Source organism: Bombina bombina, chromosome 7, assembly GCF_027579735.1.
Source record: "Bombina bombina isolate aBomBom1 chromosome 7, aBomBom1.pri, whole genome shotgun sequence".
In the NCBI taxonomy this organism is placed as follows: domain Eukaryota; kingdom Metazoa; phylum Chordata; class Amphibia; order Anura; family Bombinatoridae; genus Bombina; species Bombina bombina.
This window is the reverse complement of record NC_069505.1, coordinates 1,132,876-1,154,664: the sequence shown is the minus strand read 5'-3', so window position 1 is coordinate 1,154,664 and position 21,789 is coordinate 1,132,876. Positions and strand designations below refer to the sequence as shown.

Below are 21,789 nucleotides of genomic sequence, written 5' to 3'. Positions count from 1 at the left end.
GTTTCTTAGGGACCATCATAGAGCCCCTATACATGAAGATTTTTCTGACAGATGTCAGAAAATCCAAACTTCTCCCTTCATGTCTCTCTCTCCAGTCTACTATTCGTCCATCAGTGGCTCAATGCATGGAGGTAATTGGTCTGATGGTTGCTTCCATGGACATTTTTCCTTTTGCTCGGTTCCATCTGAGATCTCTGCAACTATGCATACTCAGTCAATGAGGATAGATCTGGATACTCTAACAAGAGACCCTCTCTCATTGTGGATTTCACAGGATCATCTGTCTCAGGGCACATGCTTCCGGAGACCCTCCTGGGTGGTTGTGACCACGGACATCAGCCTGTTAGGCTGGGGAGCAGTCTGGGGCTCTTTAAAATCGTAGGTCCTGTGGACTCGGGAGGAGTCCTCTCTTCCTATAAACATCTTAGAGTTGATAACAATCTTCAATGCCTTGATAACTTGACCTCAGTTGTCTTTAGTCCGGTTTATCAGATCCCATTCAGACAACATCACCTCCGTGGCTTACATCAACCACCAGGGAGGAACTCGGAGTTCCCTTGCTATGAAGGAGGTGACTCACATTATCCAGTGGGTAGAAGCTCACGATTGTCTCCTATCTGCCATTTACATTCCAGGAGTAGACAATTGGGAGGCAGATTTTCTGAGCAGACAGCCCTTTCATCCCGGGGAGTGAGCTCTCCATCCGGAGGTGTTCACCAGGATAACCCCCAGGTGGGGGGTTTTGGAGTTGGATCTGATGGCGTCTCACCAGAACGCCAAGCTTCCAAGGTATGGTTCAAGGTCAAGAGATCCTCAGGTCGCCCTGATAGATGCTCTGACGGTTCCTTGGGATTTCAGTCTAGCGTACCTGTTTCCTCCTTTTGCTCTCCTTCCACAAGTCATTGCTCATATCAAGCAGGAAAGAGCATCTGTAACTCTAATAGCTCCTGCATGGTCACGCAGGATCTGGTTCGCAGATCTTTCTTCCATCCAAATTTAGTTTCTCTGAAGCTGACTGCTTGGAGATTGAACGCTTAGTTTTGGCCAAGCGTGTTTTTTCTGAGCCAATAATTTCTACCATGCTTCAGGCTCGCAAACCAGTTACTCATAAGATTTACCATAAGGTATGGCACAAATACCTATATTGGTGTGAATCGAAGGGTTTCTCTTGGAGCAGGGTCAGGGCTCCCAGAATTTTGTCTTTTCTCCAGGAGAGTCTGGAGAAGGGCAGTCAATTCCCTGAAGGGTCAGATTTCTGCACTGTCTATTCTTTTGCACAAAAAGGTCTGGCAGATGTGCCAGATGTTCAATCCTTTTTTCAGGCACTGGTCAGAATCAGGCCTGTGTTTAAACCTTTTGCTTCTCCTTGGAGCTTAAACCGTGTTCTTACAGTTTTGCAACAGGCTCCGTTTGAGCCAATGCATTCTGTGGATATTAAGTTGTTTTCTTGGAAGGTTTTGTTCCTTATTGCTATTTCCTCTGCTCGCAGAGTGTCTGAACTCTTGGCTCTACAGTGTGATTCCTCTTACCTTATTTTTCATACGGATAAGGCGGCCCTTCGTACTAAATTGGGTTTTCTACCTAAGGTGGTGTTGGATCGAAACATTAATCAGGAAATTGTTGTTCCTTCTTTTTGTCCTAATCCTTCTTCTCATAAGGAACGTCTTTTGCATAACTTGGATGTTGTTTGTGCTCTAAAATTTTACCTACAAGCTACTAAAGATTTTCGGCAGTCTTCTGCCCTGTTTGTTGTTTTCTCTGTACAGCGTAAGGGTCAGAAGGCCACTTCTACTTCTCTTTCCCTCTGGTTGAGAAGCATGATTATTTTTTTTATTTTTTTTTAAAGATTTTTATTGTGGTATTAGACAACATAACAATCAAGAACTTGCAAACATAAATTGGATATCTGATTACATCATGTAATTTAAACTGTAAAGCATATACAGTGAAACAAATATCAATGTTGGACTGAGATATGACGCATACAATAAAGCAGAATAGATATTTGAAATAGACGTTCCTTGAAGTAAGAAATAAAACCTCAGATTTTTATATAAGGTAACTTGTAAAGTTTGGTGAATAGTTATATTATGTATGTATACATTTTGGGGGTCGAGGAACGTGAGTAACTTCCTATTGAGTGGGAATCTAGGGATTAGGTAATGAGTATAGCAAGGTGTTTTGAGAGCAGTGGCGTTGATTAAATATAAATATAGTGTTAATGAAGTATTAAAATTAGGGTAAATCAGCGGTCAAGAGCCGCTTTAGTTTAGAAGGAGGGTTGAGAGAGAGGAGGAGTTGTAATAATATGACCTCTAATGAGGTTATGTATAGTAGAATGATACGGAGTGATTGGAGCAGATGGAACAGGTGTATGAGGGGCAGTAGTCCTGTTTGGGTGAGAAAAGGAGATTTATGACAGAACTGTTTATAAAGATGTAATGAGGTAGATCTTATATCAAATCTAGGACAGATATAGATATAGAGTAAGAAAGGACTATTATCTGTGCCAGAATAAGATATGCCATAGAGGTTTTGGGTATAGAGTAGGAGATTGTAGGGGGTACCGGAGGTGGGTTATCTCCCCAGTTATGAAATGGTATAGTATGAGGTTAAGGAAGTAACCGTGGGTAAAGTAACAATCTTGAGGGAGGTCCAGGATACTGGACTGTGTTTTTATATATGTGGGTAATCATCGTAGAGTAAAACTTAAAATATCAATGTATTGGGTACTGTAGGGGTTGGAACCCCGACTCTACCCGGAGTTCTAATAGGTAGAGTATTTGTTAGGTGTAGATCCTTGTCTCAAACCTGAAAGGAATTACATGGTATCTGTATCTAGAGGTCTAAATAGGTCTTAAAGCTACAAGTCTAAAACCAACCAGGTTTTACACTTGTATACAGTTACATGTATGAAACCAGTGCTAAATAAAACTGAGGTGTGAAACCATAACAGTGGGTTAGAAATAACAGTAATATAAAGTTTCAGTTAGTAATACATCTAGAGGGAAAAGGATTAATGTGATAAACCTAAATCTAACCAGTTGGTTTTAAGTGAAGGAGACATAGGAGCCAGGAGGTAGACATACGGTAAACTATATATCCGTATGTAAGCTACCGGGGCTAAGTAAAGTTAAGGTATTGAACCATGTAAACAGTGTGTTAGAAATAACAGTAAATAACAGTAATGTAAAATGTAGTTAGTAATACATCTAGAGCAATGAGGAAAAATGTAATAAACCTAAATCGAACCAGTAGGTTTAAAGTGAAGGATACATAGGAGCCATTAGGTAGTCAGAGGGTAAGATATGTACCCGTATGTAAGCTCATGTTGGTCCCAAGTGGTGGTCAAGTTTCGAAAAGGAGAAGGGTGAATTGGAATTTAAGATGGATCCTTTGAGTGAGTCAAATCTTTTCTTTTGGCTTGTTGGGTTCGTCTTCTGGGGAGTGGCTGCCACTCAGAGGCAGATGTGTTGAGTGCTTTGGCATTCTCAGATGTCTTGAGGTTGGGTACTCGAGATTGGAGGAGTTTCATGCCTTGATCCGGTAAAGAGATCATGTAAGAATATTCTCCATATTGGAAGAAGATCTTTACTGGGAATCCCCATCTATATTTCACATTGTGGAGACATAGAGCTTGGGTAAACTGCTGAAATGTTCTTCTCTTGGCAAGTGTATGTGGGAGAGATCTGGAAATATTTGAATATTATGGTATGGTTCTTTCAGGGACTTGTTGGCAAAGCATGCTCTAAGAATTTTCTCTTTAAAAGTATAGTAGTGCAATCTGATAATGGTGTATCTGAAGCTGAGTTTCGGGGGCGGAGGGCCCTATGGGCTCTGTCAATAAGAAGTTCTTGATCTTGAAGGGTTCCAAGTAATTCTTTGAATAAACCAGAAAAACATTCAGGCAGGTCTGTGGTGTTAAAGTCTTCAGGTATGCCCCGTATCCTGAGGTTATTACGGTGTGACCTATCTTCCACGTCCGCCAATTTTAGATTTGAGGTCTGATATTTGTTCTGCAAGGTTCTGAGAATAGGATAGGAGATTTGTATGATCAATGTTAAGATCTTCATTTCTTTCATGTAATTGGCAAGAATCCATGAGCTAGTGACGTATGGGATATACAATCCTACCAGGAGGGGCAAAGTCTCCCAAACCTCAAAATGCCTATAATTACACCCCTCACCACACCCACAATTCAGTTTTACAAACTTTGCCTCCTATGGAGATGGTGAAGTAAGTTTGTGCTAAGATTTCTACGTTGATATGCGCTTCTCAGCATTTTGAAGCCCGTTTCCTCTCAGAGTACAGTGAATGTCAGAGGGATGTGAAGGGAGTATCACCTATTGAATGCAATGTTTTTCCTCACGGGGATCTATTTCATAGGTTCTCTGTTATCAGTCGTAGAGATTCATCTCCTACCTCCCTTTTCAGATCGACAATATACTCTCATATTCCATTACCTCTACTGATAACTGTTTCAGTACTACTTTGGCTATCTTCTATTTATGGCTGGGTGTCTTCTGGTAAGTATGTTTTTATTACTTAAGACACTCTCAGCTATGGTTTGGCACTTTATGTATTTATATAAAGTTCTAAATGTATGTATTGTATTTATATTTGCCATGATTCAGGTTTCAGTATATTTCCTTTTGCAGACTGTCAGTTTCATATCTTGAAATGCATTTTTTAGGAAAATTTATTTTCAATTGACTGTCACTTTCAAAATTCAAGGGCAGAATTAGGCTTGCGAGGGCGCAAAATGCTAAAGTTTATTGCGTCATTTTTGGCGCAAGATTTTTTGGCGCAAAGTTGCGTTCGTTGACGCAAATTCAGCATTTCCGGCGTCTTAGTTGATGCCGGGTCCTTTCACAAGGTTGCGTCATCTGACGTGAGTGTGTCGTTTCCCAACGTTTTTGGCACCAAAAAATATTTTTTCTGTTTGTTGTGCGTCATACTTGGCGCCAAATATTTTCATTATTTAAGACCCCATTCTTTTTTGCCCCCTGCCTTTTTTCTATGTCAGAGGGCTATGCTGTTTGCATTTTTTTCCCATTCCTGAAACTGCCATATAAGGAAATTGTTAATTTTGCTTTATATGTTGTTTTTTTCTCTTACATTTGTAAGATGTCTCAATCTGATCCTGTCTCAGAAATCACTGTTGTAACCCTGTGGCCTGATAACAGTTCTACCAAAGCTAAGTGCATTTGTTGTAAACTTGTGGAGGTTATACCTCCAGCTGTGGTTTGTAATAGTTGTCATGATAAACTTTTATATGCAGAGAATGTATCCATTAGTAGTAGTTCATTACCTGTTGCTGTTCCCTCAACATCTAATGCACAAGATATACCTGTAAATTTAAAATAATTTATTTCTGATTCTATTCAGAAGGCTTTGTCTGCCATTCCGCCTTCTAATAAACGTAAAAGGTCTTTTAAAACTTCTCATAAAGTTGATGAAATTTCAAATGACCAGCAACACACTGAATTATACTTCTCTGATGAGGATCTATCTGATTCAGAAGATCCTGCCTCAGATATTGAAACTGACAAATCCTCTTATTTATTTAAAATGGAGTATATTCGTTCTTTGTTAAAAGAAGTGTTGATTACATTAGATATGGAGGAAACTAGTCCTCTTGATATTAAAACTAGTAAACGTTTAGATTCCGTTTTATAAACCTCCTGTGGTTATTCCAGAGGTTTTTCCAGTTCCTGATGCTATTTCTGATATGATTTCTAGGGAATGGAATAGGCCTGGTACTTCTTTTATTCCTTCTTCAAAAAAAGTTTAAAAAATTGTATCCTTTGCCAGCAGTTAGATTGGAGTTTTGGGAAAAGATCCCCAAAGTTGATGGGGCTATCTCTACTATTGCTAAACGTACTACTATTCCTAAGGAAGATAGTACTTCTTTTAAAGATCCTTTAGATAGGAAACTTGAATCTTATCTAAGGAAAGCTTATTTATATTCAGGTCATCTTCTTAGGCCTGCAATTTCTTTGGCTGATGTTGCAGCTGCTTCAACTTTTTGGCAGTGGCGGATCCAGAGCCTGGTCTCGGGAGGGGCACTTCCAGATTTTTTTGTGGCGGCGGACAGAAAATAATGAGTGCTTTTAGAACAGACTATTTTATTTAACCTATCGTACAGCTCTAACCTTATTTAAAAACAGTCACATTTGTCTTTCCAAATTATGGATTTAAAAAATTAGAAACAGGTGACATTTAATGTGCTCCTGTTGACTTTTTTGCACTAGTACTGAAGAAGGAATCAATAGTCCTGCTATTCACCCTTTTCTGGCTCATTTTGCACTTTCTACAAATAAAGCACAAAAGAACACATCTTGTAAAATAATTGGTTTGCTAGGACATCATGCCCACATCCATTATGTTATATCATGATACTTAAATGCAACAGCACCTTGTTTAAAGTCTATGCAGGGCTGGGTGTGCAGGTGGCAGTCTGTGCAGGGCTGGGTGAGCAGGGGTAGCTGTCAGTTTATGCAGGGCTGGGTGAGCAGGGGAAGCTGTCAGTTTATGCAGGGCTGGGTGAGCAGGGGTAGCTGTCAGTTTATGCAGGGCTGGGTGAGCAGGGGCATGTGCATCTGACATCACAGAATGCTGTGGTATGAGAGGCGACTTCCAAGCCTTTGAAATATTAAAATATATATTTTTTGAGCTTGGGACCAAGGTGGAATTACTGTAGGCACTATAACAACTGCAGTTGCAATAGTGAGTACAGTGTTAATTTAATATACCTGTTATCCATCTTTTTATAGCATATACACAAAACAAATAATATCTTAATTTGTTTCTAACCTGTAAATTATTAAAATAATCTTCAAATTGCAAGGTGATGTAGCAGTCTATGCAGGGCTGGGTGTACAGGGGGAGATGGCAGTCTATGCATTGGGTAGCTGGTAGTCTGCAGGGGAAGGTAGCAGTCTATGCAGGGTTAGGTGAACAGCAAAGGTGGCAGTCTGTGCATAGGTGGATGGCAGTCTGCAGGAGGAGAGGTGAAAGTCTATGCAGCATGGTTGGGTGACCAGGAGATAGATCACTATAAGGGTGTCATTAAGCTTTCCCCTGCTGTGACCACTGCCCCATGGCCAGCTCAATCAATATATATAAAGAGAAAGAGAGATATTGTGGCTAATGTTTGGGGGTATAAAGTGAATAGTGGTGGGGTCTTTTTTTTATTTGGTTTATAGTCACAGACCCTGACCATGCAGGCATTTTAATAATAATTTTTATGTCCCAAAATTACACTACCTGGTTACTGGTCCAGGAATCCAGGCTAGGGTTCAGGGGCTAGTCGTGACTAGTAGCGCTGTGGCTGCTGTGGCTTGGCTGTGGCTTTGCTCAGGACACACAGTCACAGTACTGTCTCCGGTCTCCGCGGCTCCTCCGACTCCGCATGCAGCTCCCCTCCCCCCACTAATATATACCGCGCTGAGTCTGAGCGCCGGCGTTTGATGTCACCGGCGCTCAGCAGTGCCGCGATAGCTGACAGCCCGCACGTTACCCTGGCGGCGGTGCGGCGCCGGCGGAATAGGGAATAGGGAAGCCCTCTCTCACTATATTCTCATCTCGGGGGGGGGGCAATTGCCCCGTTGCCCCCCTCCCCCCTGTATCCGCCAATGCTTTTTGGTTGGAAACTTTAGCGCAACAAGTATCGGATCATGATTTGTCTAGCATTGTTAAAGTGAAGGTAAAGTTTTACCTATCTATAAACCCTAATGAATTAGTCATAGTTAAAAAAATGCAATCGCTAACTTTTTTTTACAGAATGCATTATAAGTGTATGTAAAAATAAAGGTTTATATTACCCCACGTTATGTTCCTTACTCCTCCCATTAGCTATTTCCTTATCTTGGAGAGAGTGACGTATAGAGCGGTCCCACCCGCTCTATACGTGTCTCCAAAGCGAGTTCACAAGGATCCTATAAATTGCGCATGTGCATTGCGTCGACTACTCTCAGCAATGCACATGCGGTGATATACTATGTTTTCATAATGCGCTGGCGTCATTCTCCGTGTTAATGCAAATCATTCATGATTGCAATAGGCATGCGCAAAACGGGAGCGCACTTGTCTTACAAGTCCAAGAAATAATGTAAACGCATGCGCAGATCATCCAGGAGTCGGATGACGTAGGTTGACGGCCGCCTAACGGCCAGATTGTCAATTGGGTGCTGAAAAAACGTGACCTGCCATCAAAAAAAAAAAAAAAGACAGGTTGTATTTACGGATTGAACTAAAGTAAGTATAAAAGGCTAAAACTCGATTTATACTTTGAATTGAAAAAAATGATGAATTAAAGTGCTATTCATTTAGGGTGACAAGTTTAATTAGCTAACTTTACCTTCACTTTAAGTTGATTCAACATGCTAATAATTTCATTTCTTTTTAAAGACACAATGAGTCCACGGATTTCATCCTTACTTGTGGGATTTCGCCTCCTGGTCAGCAGGAGGAGGCAAAGAGCACCACAGCAGAGCTGTATAAATAGCTCCTCCCTTCCTTCCCACTCCAGTCATTCTCTTTGCCTGTGTTAGTGATAGGAAGAGGTAAAGTGAGGTGTTAGCTTAGATTCTTCAATCAAGTGTTTATTTTAAAATGGTACCAGTGAGTGCTATTTTGTTATAGGGTGTAGCCGTATTCCTTGTCAGCCTCTAATGTAGAGCTACAGGTGGCTTTATAGCAATGGGAACTGTTGGAATTAACTTCTCACTGTGCCTCCCATATTGAGTGCTGCGCTTCAGATGATGGTCTTAGCAGATATTAACTAAGGCCCTGTATGTCTCCACAGAACTGCAGGAGGGAGAAGACCTCTTGATCCTGTGGGACCGGTCATGCTGTCGCTCAGCATAGAGGTATGTGCAGCTTTTTATCTTTCTGGGACACTCTTACCTCAGAAACGGCTGTGTATATTACCCTTATTATGTTACCCATATGTTCATGGGGAAATAAACTTTATTTTCAGGGCCCCCTCATTACTATGTACCCTGGGTGTTCAGGAGTTGTGGGGGTGAGAGTCACATCTAGGGGCTATAATATGCTTTAAGGCTTCCTACTGTGACGATTTATTCTGTGTTTTGGTACTGGGCGAGATGCTGGGGATTTTTTTTTGTTTGCAGAGTTCCAAAATTGGAGTTCCGGTGTAGGGCTGCTGTGTGACATAGTGGTGCTTGGTGCATGAGCCCGGCGATCATTCGCCATACTTTTTAAAATGGCTACGAGTCGGAAGGAATGGTTTTTTTCATTGCCGCCCACGAGGGGCGGGGTTATCTTTTGCACGCTACAAAGAGGCCGCACTGTTTGTTTCTCACGGCATTGCGATCATTGGCAGCTGTTCACTAAGACCGTTTGGTTATAAATAGTGCAAGCGGTTTTAGGAGTTTTGGGGCGCAGTCGACTGTGGTCGGTGTACAGTGGGGGCAGGTAGGCGCCTCAGCAGAGCTGTTGAGGTGGATTGGTGCTTTTTTTTCATTACTTGTTTAAACTGATAGTTTTTTTTTCCTGAGTGCAGTAAAATTTTAAAGGCACAGTACACTGTTTGTTTTAAGAGAATTTAGCAGACAGCACTCATATTAGTGCTGTTTTCTTTCTCTTTTTCTGGCATTAAATTGATAAATTATTTAAAGGAGCCATGACCAAAATTTGCCTGCTTTTATTTTATCATGGAAGATCTACAAAACGTTACATGTTCCATGTGTTTAAATGCCAATGTGGAACCTGTTACTTTTTGTCCCTAATGCATTGAGAGGGCACTTTAGTTTAGAGAGCAAATTTTCTTTGATAAAAAATTGGCTACAGCGGATGCTTCTCAGGGCTCTACTGATGAGATACAGAGTATGCCGCAACTCTCTCCCCAGGCATCACAGCCCTTAACGCCTGCTCAAGCGGAGCCAAGTTCCTCTGCAGCTTCTGCTGCAATTACTTTAAAGGACATAGCGGCTGTTATGTCATCTACACTTTCAGATGCGTTATCTGCCTTTCCTGTATTCCATGGCAAACGTAGAAGGAAGGAAACCCACGTGATCAATACAGCTTCTGATGCTTTAATGGTGAACTCAGATATACCCTCCCAGAGCTCTGAATTGGAGGGTATGGAGGTCCTATCCGAAGGTGAACTTTCTGACTCAGGAAGCGTCTTGCCTGTGACAGATTCAGAAGTGGTTTCCTTCAGGTTTAAACTGGAACACCTCCACCTATTATTCAGGTAGGTTTTGGTGACTCTGGACGACTGCGATTCAATTGTGGTTCCTTCAGAGAAATTTAGTAAGTTGGACAGATATCTAGAAGTCCCTTCTTATTCTGATGTTTTTCCAGTTCCTAAGAGAACTTCAGAGATTATTGCTAAAGAATGGGAGAGACCTGGTATTCCATTCTCTCCTTCTCCCGTTTTTAAGAAGATGTACCCTATAGCTGATGCTATTAGGTACTCTTCGCAGACGGTACCTAAGGTGGAAGGAGCTATTTCCACCTTGGCTGAACGAACTACTATTCCTATCGAGGATAGTTATGCTTTCAAAGACCCTATGGATAAAAAATTGGAGGGTCTTCTTAAAAAGATTTATGTTCATCACGGGTTGCTATTTCAACCGGCGGCCTGCATTGTTACGGTTACAAGTGTGGCTGCTTATTGGTTTGATGCTCTGGAGGAATCTCTTAAAACTGAGACTTCTTTAGAAGAGATACAGGATAGGATTAAAGCTCTTAAATGAGCTAATTCATTTATTACGGATGCTTCTCCTAATTGGTGGCTAAGATTTCAGGGTTTTCCATCTTAGCACGCAGAGCCTTGTGGTTGAAATCTTGGTCTGCGGATGTGTCATCAAAGTCTAAGCTTTTGGCTATTCCTTACAAGGGAAAGACCCTGTTCGGTCCTGACTTGAAGGGAATTATTTCTGACATCACGGGAGGTAAGGGTCATCTTCTCGCTCAGGATAAGAAATCCAAGCAGAGAGGTCGACAGAGTAATTTTCGTTCCTTTCGAAACTTCAAGGGAATTCCCCCATCCTCTTCCTCTAAACAGGAAGGTAACTATTTGCAAACCAAGTCTACCTGGAGACCAAACCAGTCTTGGAACAAGGGTAAACAATCCAAGAAGCCTACTGCTGCTCCCAAATCAGCATGAAGGGTTGTCCCCCGATCCGGGACCGGATCCAATAGGGGGCAGACTGTCTTTCTTCATCCAGGCTTGGATGAGAGATGTTCAGGATCCCTGGGCAATAGAGATAGTGTCTCAGGGATACAAACTGGAGTTCAGAAATTCCTCCCCCAGAGGAAGGTTTCTTCTTTCACGATTATCTGTAGACCAGATAAAAAGAGAGGCATTCTTACACTGTGTAAGAGACCTCTCCTCTATGGGAGTAATCTGTCCCGTTCCAATACAGGGACAGGGGTTTTATTCAAATCTGTTTGTAGTTCCCAAAAAAGAGGGAACTTTCAGGCCTATTTTAGATCTCAAGAGTCTAAACAAGTTTCTCAGAGTTCCATCTTTCAAGATGGAAACTATTCGTACCATTCTCCCATTAATCCAGGAGGGTCAATTTATGACAATGGTGGATCTAATGGATGCATTTGTTCATGTTCCTATCCACAGAGATCATCACAAGTTCCTAAGGTTTGCTTTTCTGGACCAACATTTTCAGTTTGTGGCTCTCCCTTTCGGTCTGGCCACGGCGCCCAGAATTTTCACAAAGGTTCTGGGGTCTTTATTTGCGGTTCTAAGGCCGCAGAGCATCGCGGTGGCGCCGTATCTGGACAATATCCTAATCCAGGCATCATCATTTCAACTGACAAGGTCCCATACCGACATTGTGCTCTCCTTCCTAAGGACCCACGGGTGAAAGGTAAACCTGGAAAAGAGTTTGTTAGTTCCTCAGACAAGAGTTCCTTTTCTGGGAACTCTAATCGACTCTATTTTGATGAAGATTTTCCTGACGGAGGTCAGGAAGTTAAAATTCTGAATACATGTCGAATCATTCAGTCCAATCCTCGTCCGTCAGTGGCTCAGTGCATGGAGGTAATCGGATTGATGGTGGCGGCAATGGACATCGTTCCGTTTGCTCGTTTTCATCTCAGGCCTCTGCAATTGAGCATGCTCAGGCAGTGGAATGGAGATTATACTGATTTGTCTCCTCAAATAAATCTAGATCAGGAGACAAGGGACTCTCTTCTATGGTGGTTGTCGCTGGATCATCTGTCCCAGGGGACATGCTTCCGCAGGCCCTCATGGGTGATAGTGACAACGGACCCCAGCCTGTTAGGATGGGGCGCAGTCTGGAACTCTCTAAGGGCTCAGGGTGTATGGACTCAGGCAGAGTCTCCCCTTCCCATCAATATTCTAGAGTTGAGAGCTATATTCAATGCGCTTCGGGCTTGGCCCCAGTTGGCTTCGGCCCAATTCATCAGATTTCAGTCGGACAACATAACGACGGTAGCTTACATCAATCATCAGGGAGGAACAAGGAGTTCCTTAGCGATGACAGAAGTAGCCAAGATAATACAGTGGGTGGAGTCTCACTCCTGCCATATGTCAGCAATCCACATCCCAGCATATTTTCTGAGCAGACAGACATTTCATCCGGGAGAGTGGGAACTCCATCCGGAGGTATTTTCCAACCTGATTCTCAGATGGGACAGGAAGAAATTGGATCTCATGGCATCTCGTCAGAATGCCAAGCTTCCGAGATAAGGCTCCAGGTCCAAGGATCCCCAGGCCGAGCTGATAGATGCATTGGCAGTGCCTTGGTCTTTCAGCCTAGCTTATGTATTCCCTCCATTTGCTCTCCTTCCCCGGGTGATTGCTAGAATAAGGCCTGTATTTAGACCAATTGCTCCTCCTTGGAGTTTAAATTTAGTTCTTAGTGTTCTTCAAGGGGTTACATTTGAACCTATGCATTCCATAGATATTAAGTTATTATCTTGGAAAGTTTTATTTCTGGTTGCTATTTCTTCTGCTCGAAGAGTGTCTGAGCTTTCGGGATTACAATATGATTCTCCTTATCTTATGTTCCATGTGGATAAGGTGATGTTACGTACTAAACCTGGTTTTCTTCCTAAGGTTGTTTCAAACAAGAATATTAATCAGGAGATTGTTGTTCCTTCTTTGTGTCCTAATCCTTCTTCTAAGAAGGAACGTCTGTTACATAATTTAGACGTAGTCCGTGCTTTAAAGTTTTACTTACAAGCGACTAAGGATTTTCGACAATCGTCTTCTTTGTTTGTTGTTTTTTCAGGGAAACGTAGGGGTCAGAAAGCTACGGCTACCTCTCTTTCTTTTTGGCTGAAGAGTATCATCCGTTTTGCATATGAGACTGCTGGATGGCAGCCTCCTAAATGAATTACGGCTCATTCCACTAGGGCTGTGGCTTCATCATGGGCATTCAAAAATGATGCTTCTGTTGAGCAGATTTGCAAAGCTGCAACTTGGTCGTCTCTTCACACTTTTTCCAAATTTGATACCTTTGCCTCTGCTGAGGCTGCTTTTGGGAGAAAAGTTCTTCAAGCAGCGGTGCCTTCTGTTTAGGTTCCCTGTCTTGTCCATCCCTTTTCATCCGTGTACTATAGCTTTGGTATTGTATCCCACAAGTAAGGATGAAATCTGTGGACTCAACGTGTCTTTAAAAAGAAAAGAAAATTTATGCTTACCTGATAAATTTGTTTCTTTTTAGACACGATGAGTCCACAGCCTGCCCTGTTCTCTGAGACAGGTTATTAATTTTTGTAAACTTCAGACACCTCTGCACCTTGGCTTTTCCTTTCTCTTCCTAGCTTCGGTCGAATGACTGGAGTGGGAGGGAAGGGAGGAGCTATTTATACAGCTCTGCTGTGGTGCTCTTTGCCTCCTCCTGCTGACCAGGAGGCGATATCCCACAAGTAAGGATGAAATCCATGGACTCATCGTGTCTAAAAAGAAACAAATTTATCAGGTAAGCACAAATTTTCTTTTGTGATGCCATTTTTGATATTATCAAAATTTATGTTAAATCCATGTCTTTAGCTATTTTAGCTAGAAGAGCTTTGTGGCTCAAATCTTGGAATGCTGATATGACTTCTAAGTCCAGATTGCTATCTCTTTCTTTCCAAGGTAATAAATTATTTGGTTCTCAGTTGGATTCAATAATTTAAACTGTCACTGGGGGGAAGGGAGTTTTTTTGACTCAGGATAAAAGACCTAAGGGTAAATCTAAAGCTTTTTTGTTCCTTTTGACAAAATAAGGAACAGAAACCTAATCCTTCCCCCAAGGAATCTGTTTCCAATTGGAAGCCTTCTTCAAATTGGAATAAATTCAAGCCATTTAAGAGATCAAAACCAGCCCCCAAGTCCGCATGAAGGTGCGGCCCTCTTTCCAGCTCAGCTGGTAGGGGGCAGATTAAAATTTTTCAAAGATGTTTGGATCAATTCGGTCCAAAATCATTGGATTCAGAGTATTGTCTCTCAGGGGTACAGAATAGGATTCAGAGTAAGACCGCTTGTGAGAAGATTTTTTCTCTCATGCATTCCGGCAAACCAAGTAAAGGCTCAGGCTTTCCTGAAGTGTGTTTCAGACCTGGAGTTATCAGGGGTAATCATGCCAGTTCCCTTTCAGGAACAGGGTTTGGGGGTTTTGTTCAAATCTATTCATTGTCCCAAAGAAAGAAAATTCATTCAGACCAGTTTTGGATCTAAAGATTTTGAATCGATATGTAAGAGTACCAACTTTCAAAATGGTAACTATAAGGACTATTCTGCCTTTTGTTCAGCAAGGGCATTGTATGTCCACAATAGACTTACAGGATGCATATCTTCATATTCCGATTCATCCAAATAAATATCAGTTCCTGAGATTCTCTTTTCTAGACAAGCATTACCAATTTGTTGCTCTTCCTTTTGGCCTAGCGACAGCTCCAAGAATCTTTTCAAAGGTTCTAGGTGCCCTACTCTCTATAATCAGAGAGCAGGGTATTGCGGTATTTCCTTATTTGGACGATATCTTGGTACAAGCTCAGTCTTTACGTTCTGCAGAATCTCACACAAATCAACTAGTGTTATTTCTTTGAAGACATGGTTGGAGGATCAATTTACCAAAAAGTTATTTGATTCCTCAGACAAAGGTAACCTTTTTAGGTTTCCAGATAGATTCAGTGTCCATGACTTTTTCTCTAACAGACAAGAGACGTTTGAAATTGGTTGCAGCCTGTCGGAACCTTCAGTCTCAGTCATTCCCTTCAGTAGCTATGTGCATGGAAGTTTTAGATCTCATGACGGCAGCATCGGACGCGATCCACTTTGCTCGTTTTCATATGAGACCTCTCCAGCTTTGTATGCTGAACCAATGGTGCAGGGATTATACAAGGATATCAAAATTAATATCCTTAAATCCCAATGTTCGACTTTCTCTGACTTGGTGGTTAGATCACCATCCTATAATTTTAGCGACCTCTTTCGTTCGTCCAACTTGGATTGTGGTCACAACAGATGCGAGTCTTTCAGGTTGGGGAGCTGTTTGGGGATCTCTGACAGCACAAGGGGTTTGGAAATCTCAAGAGGCGAGATTGCCAATCAATATTTTGGAACTCCGTGCGATTCTCAGGGCTCTTCAGTTTTGGCCTCTGTTGAAGAGAGAACCGTTCATTTGTTTTCAGACAGACAATATCACAACTGTGGCATATGTCAATCATCAGGGTGGGACTCACAGTCCTCAAGCTATGAAAGAAGTATCTCGAATACTTGTTTGGGTGGAATCCAGCTCCTGTCTATTTTCTGCGGTTCATATCCCATGTATAGACAATTGGGAAGCGGATTACCTCAGTCATCAGACTTTACATCCGGGAGAATGGTCTCTCCACCCAGATGTGTTTTCTCAAATTGTTCAGATGTGGAGACTTCCAGAAACAGATCTGATGGCATCTCATCTAAACAAAAAACCTCCCAGGTACCTGTCCATGTCCTCAGGCAGAAGCAGTGGATGCCTTGACACTTCCTTGGTGTTATCAACCTGCTTATATTTTCCCGCCTCTAGTTCTTCTTCCAAGAGTGATCTCCAAAATCATCATGGAGCAATCGTTTGTGCTAATGGTGGCTCCAGCATGGTCTCACAGGTTTTGGTATGCAGATCTTGTTTGGATGTCCAGTTGCCAACCTTGGCCACTTCAATTAAGGCCAGACCTTCTATCTCAAGGTCCGTTTTTCCATCAGGATCTCAAATCTTTAAATTTGAAGGTATGGAAATTGAACGCTTAGTGCTTAGTCATAGAGGTTTTTCTGACTCATTGATTAATACTATGTTACAAGCTCGAAAATCTGTTTCTAGAAAGATTTATTATTGAGTTTGGAAGATTTACATTTCATGGTGTTCTTCTCATAAATTCTCTTGGCATTCTTTTAGAATTCCTAGAAGTTTCTTCAGGATGGTTTGGATAAAGGTTTGTCTGCATGTTCCTTGAAAGGACAAATCTCTGCTCTTTCAGTTTTATTTCATAGAATGATTGCTAAACTTACTGATATTCATTGTTTTGTGCAGGCTTTGGTTCGTATCAAGCCTGTCATTAAATCAATCTCTCCTCCTTGGAGTCTTAATTTTGTTTTGAGAGCTTTACAGGCTTCTCAGTTTGAGCCTATGCATTCTTTGGACATTAAACTACTTTCTTGGAAAGTGTTGTTTCTTTTGGCCATCTCTTCTGCTAGAAGAGTTTCTGAATTATTCGCTCTCTCTTGTGAATCTCCTTTTCTGATTATTCATCAGGATAAGGCGGTTTTGCGGACTTCATTTAAATTCTTGCCTAAGGTTGTGAATTCTAACAACATTAATAGAGAAATTGTTGTCCCTTCCTTGTGTCCTAATCCTAAGAATTATTTGGAGAGATCCTTACATTCTTTGGATGTGGTAAGAGCTTTGAAATATTATGTTGAAGCTACTAAAGATTTCAGGAAGACAGGAAGATTTCTAGTCTATTTTTTATATTTTCTGGTTCTAGGAAAGGTCAGAAGGCTTCTGCTGTTTCCTTGGCTTCGTGGTTAAAGCTTTTGATTCATCAAGCTTATTTGGAGTCGGGTCAGGCCCCACCTCAGAGGATTACAGCTCATTCTACTAGATCAGTCTCCACTTTGTGGACTTTTAAGAATGAAGCTTAAGTTGATCAGATTTGTAAAGCAGCAACTTGGTCTTCTTTGCATACATTTACTAAATTCTACCGTTTTGATGTATTTGCTTCTTCGGAAGCAGTTTTTGGTAGAAAAGTTATTCAGGCAACTTTTTCAGTTTGATTCTTCTGCTTATTTTTTAAGTTTTTCTTTTCATTTATGAGAATAAACTTATATTTTGGGTTGCGGATTAAAAAAAATTCCAGCGAAAAATGGCTGTTTTTGTTTTATCCCTCCCTCTCTAGTGACTCTTGCGTGGAGTTCCACATCTTGGGTATTGCTATCCCATACGTCACTAGCTCATGGAGTCTTGCCAGTTACATGAAAGAAAACATCATTTATGTAAGAACTTACCTGATAAATTCATTTCTTACATATTGGCAAGAGTCCATGAGGCCCACCCTTTTTTATGGTGGTTATGATTTTTTTGTATAAAGCACAATTATTTCCAAATTCCTTTGTTGATGCTTTTTACTCCTTTCTTTATCACCCCACTACTTGGCTATTCGTTAAACTGAATTGTGGGTGCGGTGAGGGGTGTATTTATAGGCATTTTGAGGTTTGGGAAACTTTGCCCCTCCTGCTAGGATTGTATATCCCATACGTCACTAGCTCATGGACTCTTGCCAATATGAAAGAAATGAATTTATCAGGTAAGTTCTTACATAAATTATGTTATTTCCTTTCCAAAGTCTCTGTAGCTCTCCCAGAGAGGAGATATCTCGTTTGAGTTCACTGACTGATTGCTTAAAGGGTTTTGCATAACCAACCCAGTAATAATAATACACGTTTTACATCTGTAATTACCTTGTATCTAAGCTACTGCTGTCTGCCCCCTGATTTCAGTTCTTTTGACAGACTTGCATTTTAGCCAATCAGTGCTCACTCTTAGGTCACTCACGTGCATGAGCTCAATATTATCTATATGAACTAATGCCCTCTAGTGGTCAAAATGCATTCAGATTAGAGGCAGTCTTCAAGGTCTAAGAAATTAGCATATGAACCTCCTAGGTTTAGCTTTCATCTAAGAATACCAAGAGAATAAAGCAAAATTGAAGATAAAAGTAAATTGGGAAGTTGTTTAAAATTACATCCGCTATATGAATCATGAAAGTTGTTTTTTTTACTTGACTGTCCCTTTAAGATATTGCTTAAGGGAGGCATAATGAGCATCCATTTTGTCAGACAAGGCTTTGATGGAATCCAGGATAGATGATTGCGAGAGCATGGAACACTCTGAAAATGGGTTATCAGATTTAGAAGCTCCTCTAAAGGAAGCGGTGGAATCTCTAGTCACCTTCCGATGCATCTTGGTCAAAGAGATTTTTACTATTGAAGTGATCTGTCAGAGTTCTCTTAGGATTCTCTTGATGCTTTTGTTTTTTCTTCATGGTGTGAGCCATCTTAGGGGGCCTGTTTATTCCTTTGCTCCTTGCCTTTATCGTAAGGTATAAAAAAGGACTTGAGGTTGTAGCTTCCTTAATGGAAAAAGGAAACTGGGGAGAGCCTGTCCGGCACCCCTTATGTCAGACAATTAGCACTGCATAACTAATCACACAAATCTAGTAGTAAAATTAGGCTAATTCTAGCGGCGTGGTCCAATCTTTCGACGTGCCAGATGTGGGGTTGAGGTCCCTAAGAAGTTTTGTCACAGATATAGAATGAAGGTTCTTCTAAATGTGGTCCCCCTCCTGGGGAGGTGCCCCCTATGGGCAAAGTGGGTAAAGGGAGTGAGGATATGACCCGCAGGTAATGAAGGCCTGCGGGAAAGGTAGGATGGGGGCTGGAGTAGGTCGCTGGTATATTATCAGAGGATAAATGCTTATAGGAGGCTATCCAGATGTTAACTATTCACAGAGTCTTAATCAGAGTAATCGTGAAAATGAGAGACCCAGAGGTACTAGGAAACTATAAGTACTATAGGTAGTGAGGCTTTAATCAAGGATACCAAGGACAAATATTTGAAGATGGGAGGTTTAGGGAGCTTAACTTTGTCAAGAGATAGTGTGCACTTAGGTGCAAAACGTTTGGAGAATGCTCAGGAGAATTAAAGTCCAATGAAGGTGAGGGTGATATTCTATTACAGAGCAAAGTTGGAAAGGCTCTGAAAGTACCTTTATCGTCTAGGCCATGTTAGACTGTGTGAGGCAATGTTAGAGGTTAGGCCTGCGTGTTGGGCTAGTGAGGAGTATGCCAGTGATTCGGCCTGTGTTAGACAGTCAGGACTAGATTGCCAGTTAGGTAAAAAGGGTTGTGCCTTATTTTTCAGATCCCACCTGAGCATATATATGTGGTGTAGAGGTGTACTGACTCCACTTGGTGGGTTAGTTAATAAAGGCAAACTTTGAGAGCGCTATGGTAGGAAGCGCAGTGTCCAATTCTGAGTGTGTAAATGAAGAATAGGCTCCCTTAGTATAATTGAGACCTCCGCTTCTACCTCACTGTGGTTAAGTATGTCATCCAATTCTACTTATGTGGTGCGAGTCCGGTATCATAGCTGATATGATGTGGGGACTGTTAGTGCTCAGTAAAGGCACCTTCTGTGTGTGTATAACAGGAGTCACTTACAGTTTCGTAAAACAACTGTGTAAGTCCCGGAAGATTCCGTAAGCAGATTGCTGTAATCCGGCTGACACTCTGGACTCTGTGTGCCGTGATGACTACCGTGGCAAGATGGCGTCTTTTCACGGGCTTCTGATGGATTCCCGAGTAGGAGTTGAATGGCGGATAGCTGATGTGTAGTGTAGCTCCGCAAGCCGTTCTCAGATCCTTATTGTGGTGGAGGAGATAGTTGGTGTTGTCAGGAAGTAAAGGCAGTGCCGGATCTGTCCTCCGTTGTTGCGGTATCGCCAGCCCAAGATATCACACCCGGCTCACCAGGAGCTCCGACGTGAGTCTTCAGATCCAACGAACTGTTATCTATGGTTAGGTAGTTAGCTAGGGGTAAGTTAGCTGGGACTTTTTTGGGGGTTATAGAGCTTTATATGGGATAGTTTTTCTTATATTTTTAGAGGAGCTCAGTTCTGCTGCATCCAGTCAGCTCCGTAGTTAGCTCCGCCTCCAGAGAAGTATGATTAGTTTTGCTTATGAAAATGTTGGTCAGCAGCCTCCTGAGAGAATTACGGCTCATTCCACTAGGGCTGTCTCCTCTTCTTGGGCTTTCAAAAATGAAGCTTCTGTGGAACAGATTTGCAAGGCGGCAACTTGGTCCTCTGTGCATACTTTTTCCAAATTGTACAAATTTGATACTTTTGCTGAGGCCTCTTTTGGGAGAAAGGTTCTTCAAACGGTGGTGCCTTCTGTTTAGGTCCTCCTGCCTTCTTCTCCCTCCCTGTTCATTCCGTGTCCTCTAGCTTGGGTATTGGTTCACACTAGTAATTGGAATGACGTTGTGGACTCTCCATGCCGTAGGAAAGAAAAGAATATGTATGTTTACCTGATAAATTTATTTATTTCCAGGCATGGAGAGTCCACGACCCAACCCTTAAATGAGACAGATTTTTTTTGTTAAACCTCAGGCACCTCTATACCTTTGTGTTATCTTCTTTTTCCATTTCCCTTGGGCCGAATGACTGGGGATTATGGGTAAGAGAAATGACCCTTAACAGCTCTTCTGGGGTGCTCTTTGCCTCCTCCTGTTCGCCAGGAGGTGAATATCCCACTAGTAATTGGAATGACATTGTGGACTCTCCATGCCCGGAAAGAAAGACATTTTTCAGGTAAACATACATTTTTTTGTCATCACTAAGAGATATTGTATCCAACCTTTGACAGTCGTCAGGGCTAGACAGGGCAGTCATTGATTATTTATACTGGTGGTGTCGTCATAGTCTCATGATCTCCTTGAATATTATATTTCTTGACCAGTGCTTTGTTTCCTTGTTCAGAGCCTAACAAAACGCTCTCAGAGGAGTTACCATCCCACAGCAGTGCAATAGGCCCTGTCATTGGCATTATCCTGACTGTCTTTGTCATGGGTGGTGTGTATTTTGTGTGCCAGCGTGTTGTGTGCCGGAGATACACTGGACCCAATGGACCCTTTCCGCATGAGTACATCAGCGGCACCCCACATGTACCCCTGAACTTTATAACCAGCAGAAGCTCTCAGCCCGGCACTTACACAGGTGAGCAGAGATTGCTACATTGTCATTGTCACGTGTGAGAAATACTTACATATCATCTGTGTTGTTACTCAGGTATTTCCTGTGGGAAGCCAATGATCAGTTCCATGAGCATCATGGGAGGAAGCAGTGGTGCACCTTTGTACGACAGGAACCACGTAACAGGGGCGTCATCCAGCGGCTCCTCCAGCACAAAGGCCACACTGTATCCTCAGGTAAATCGCTGCCGTTACAAAGTAGTAGTGACCGGCTGACACGGAAATCATTAGTTTTATTTGTGTGATGCTTTTTATATTATTTAAAGGGACATGGAAACCAAAATGATTTCTTTCATGATTCAGATTTTAAACAACTTTCTAATTTGCTTCTGTTATCAAAGTTACTTTGTTCTCCTAGTATCTTTTGTTAAAAAGAAGGAAGGTAACATCAGGAGCGTGCACGTGTCTGGAGCACTATATGGCAGCAGTTTTTCAAGAATCTTATCCATTTGCAAGAGCACTAGATAGCAGCACTATTTCTTTCATATAGGTGGCG

General features: G+C 41.8%; 1 protein-coding gene across 1 annotated transcript in view; it reads left to right on the top strand.

Annotated features, from left to right (window-relative positions):
- Nucleotides 1-21,509, top strand: part of LOC128635700 (low-density lipoprotein receptor-related protein 5) — a 1,026,620-nt gene extending 1,005,111 nt beyond the window's left edge. The window contains exons 17-18 of the mRNA XM_053688826.1: nt 21,022-21,258; nt 21,331-21,509. Coding sequence (XP_053544801.1) covers nt 21,022-21,258; nt 21,331-21,509 — 416 coding nt within the window. The remainder of the gene's footprint in view (nt 1-21,021; nt 21,259-21,330) is intronic.
- Nucleotides 21,510-21,789: the final 280 nt, after the last annotated feature.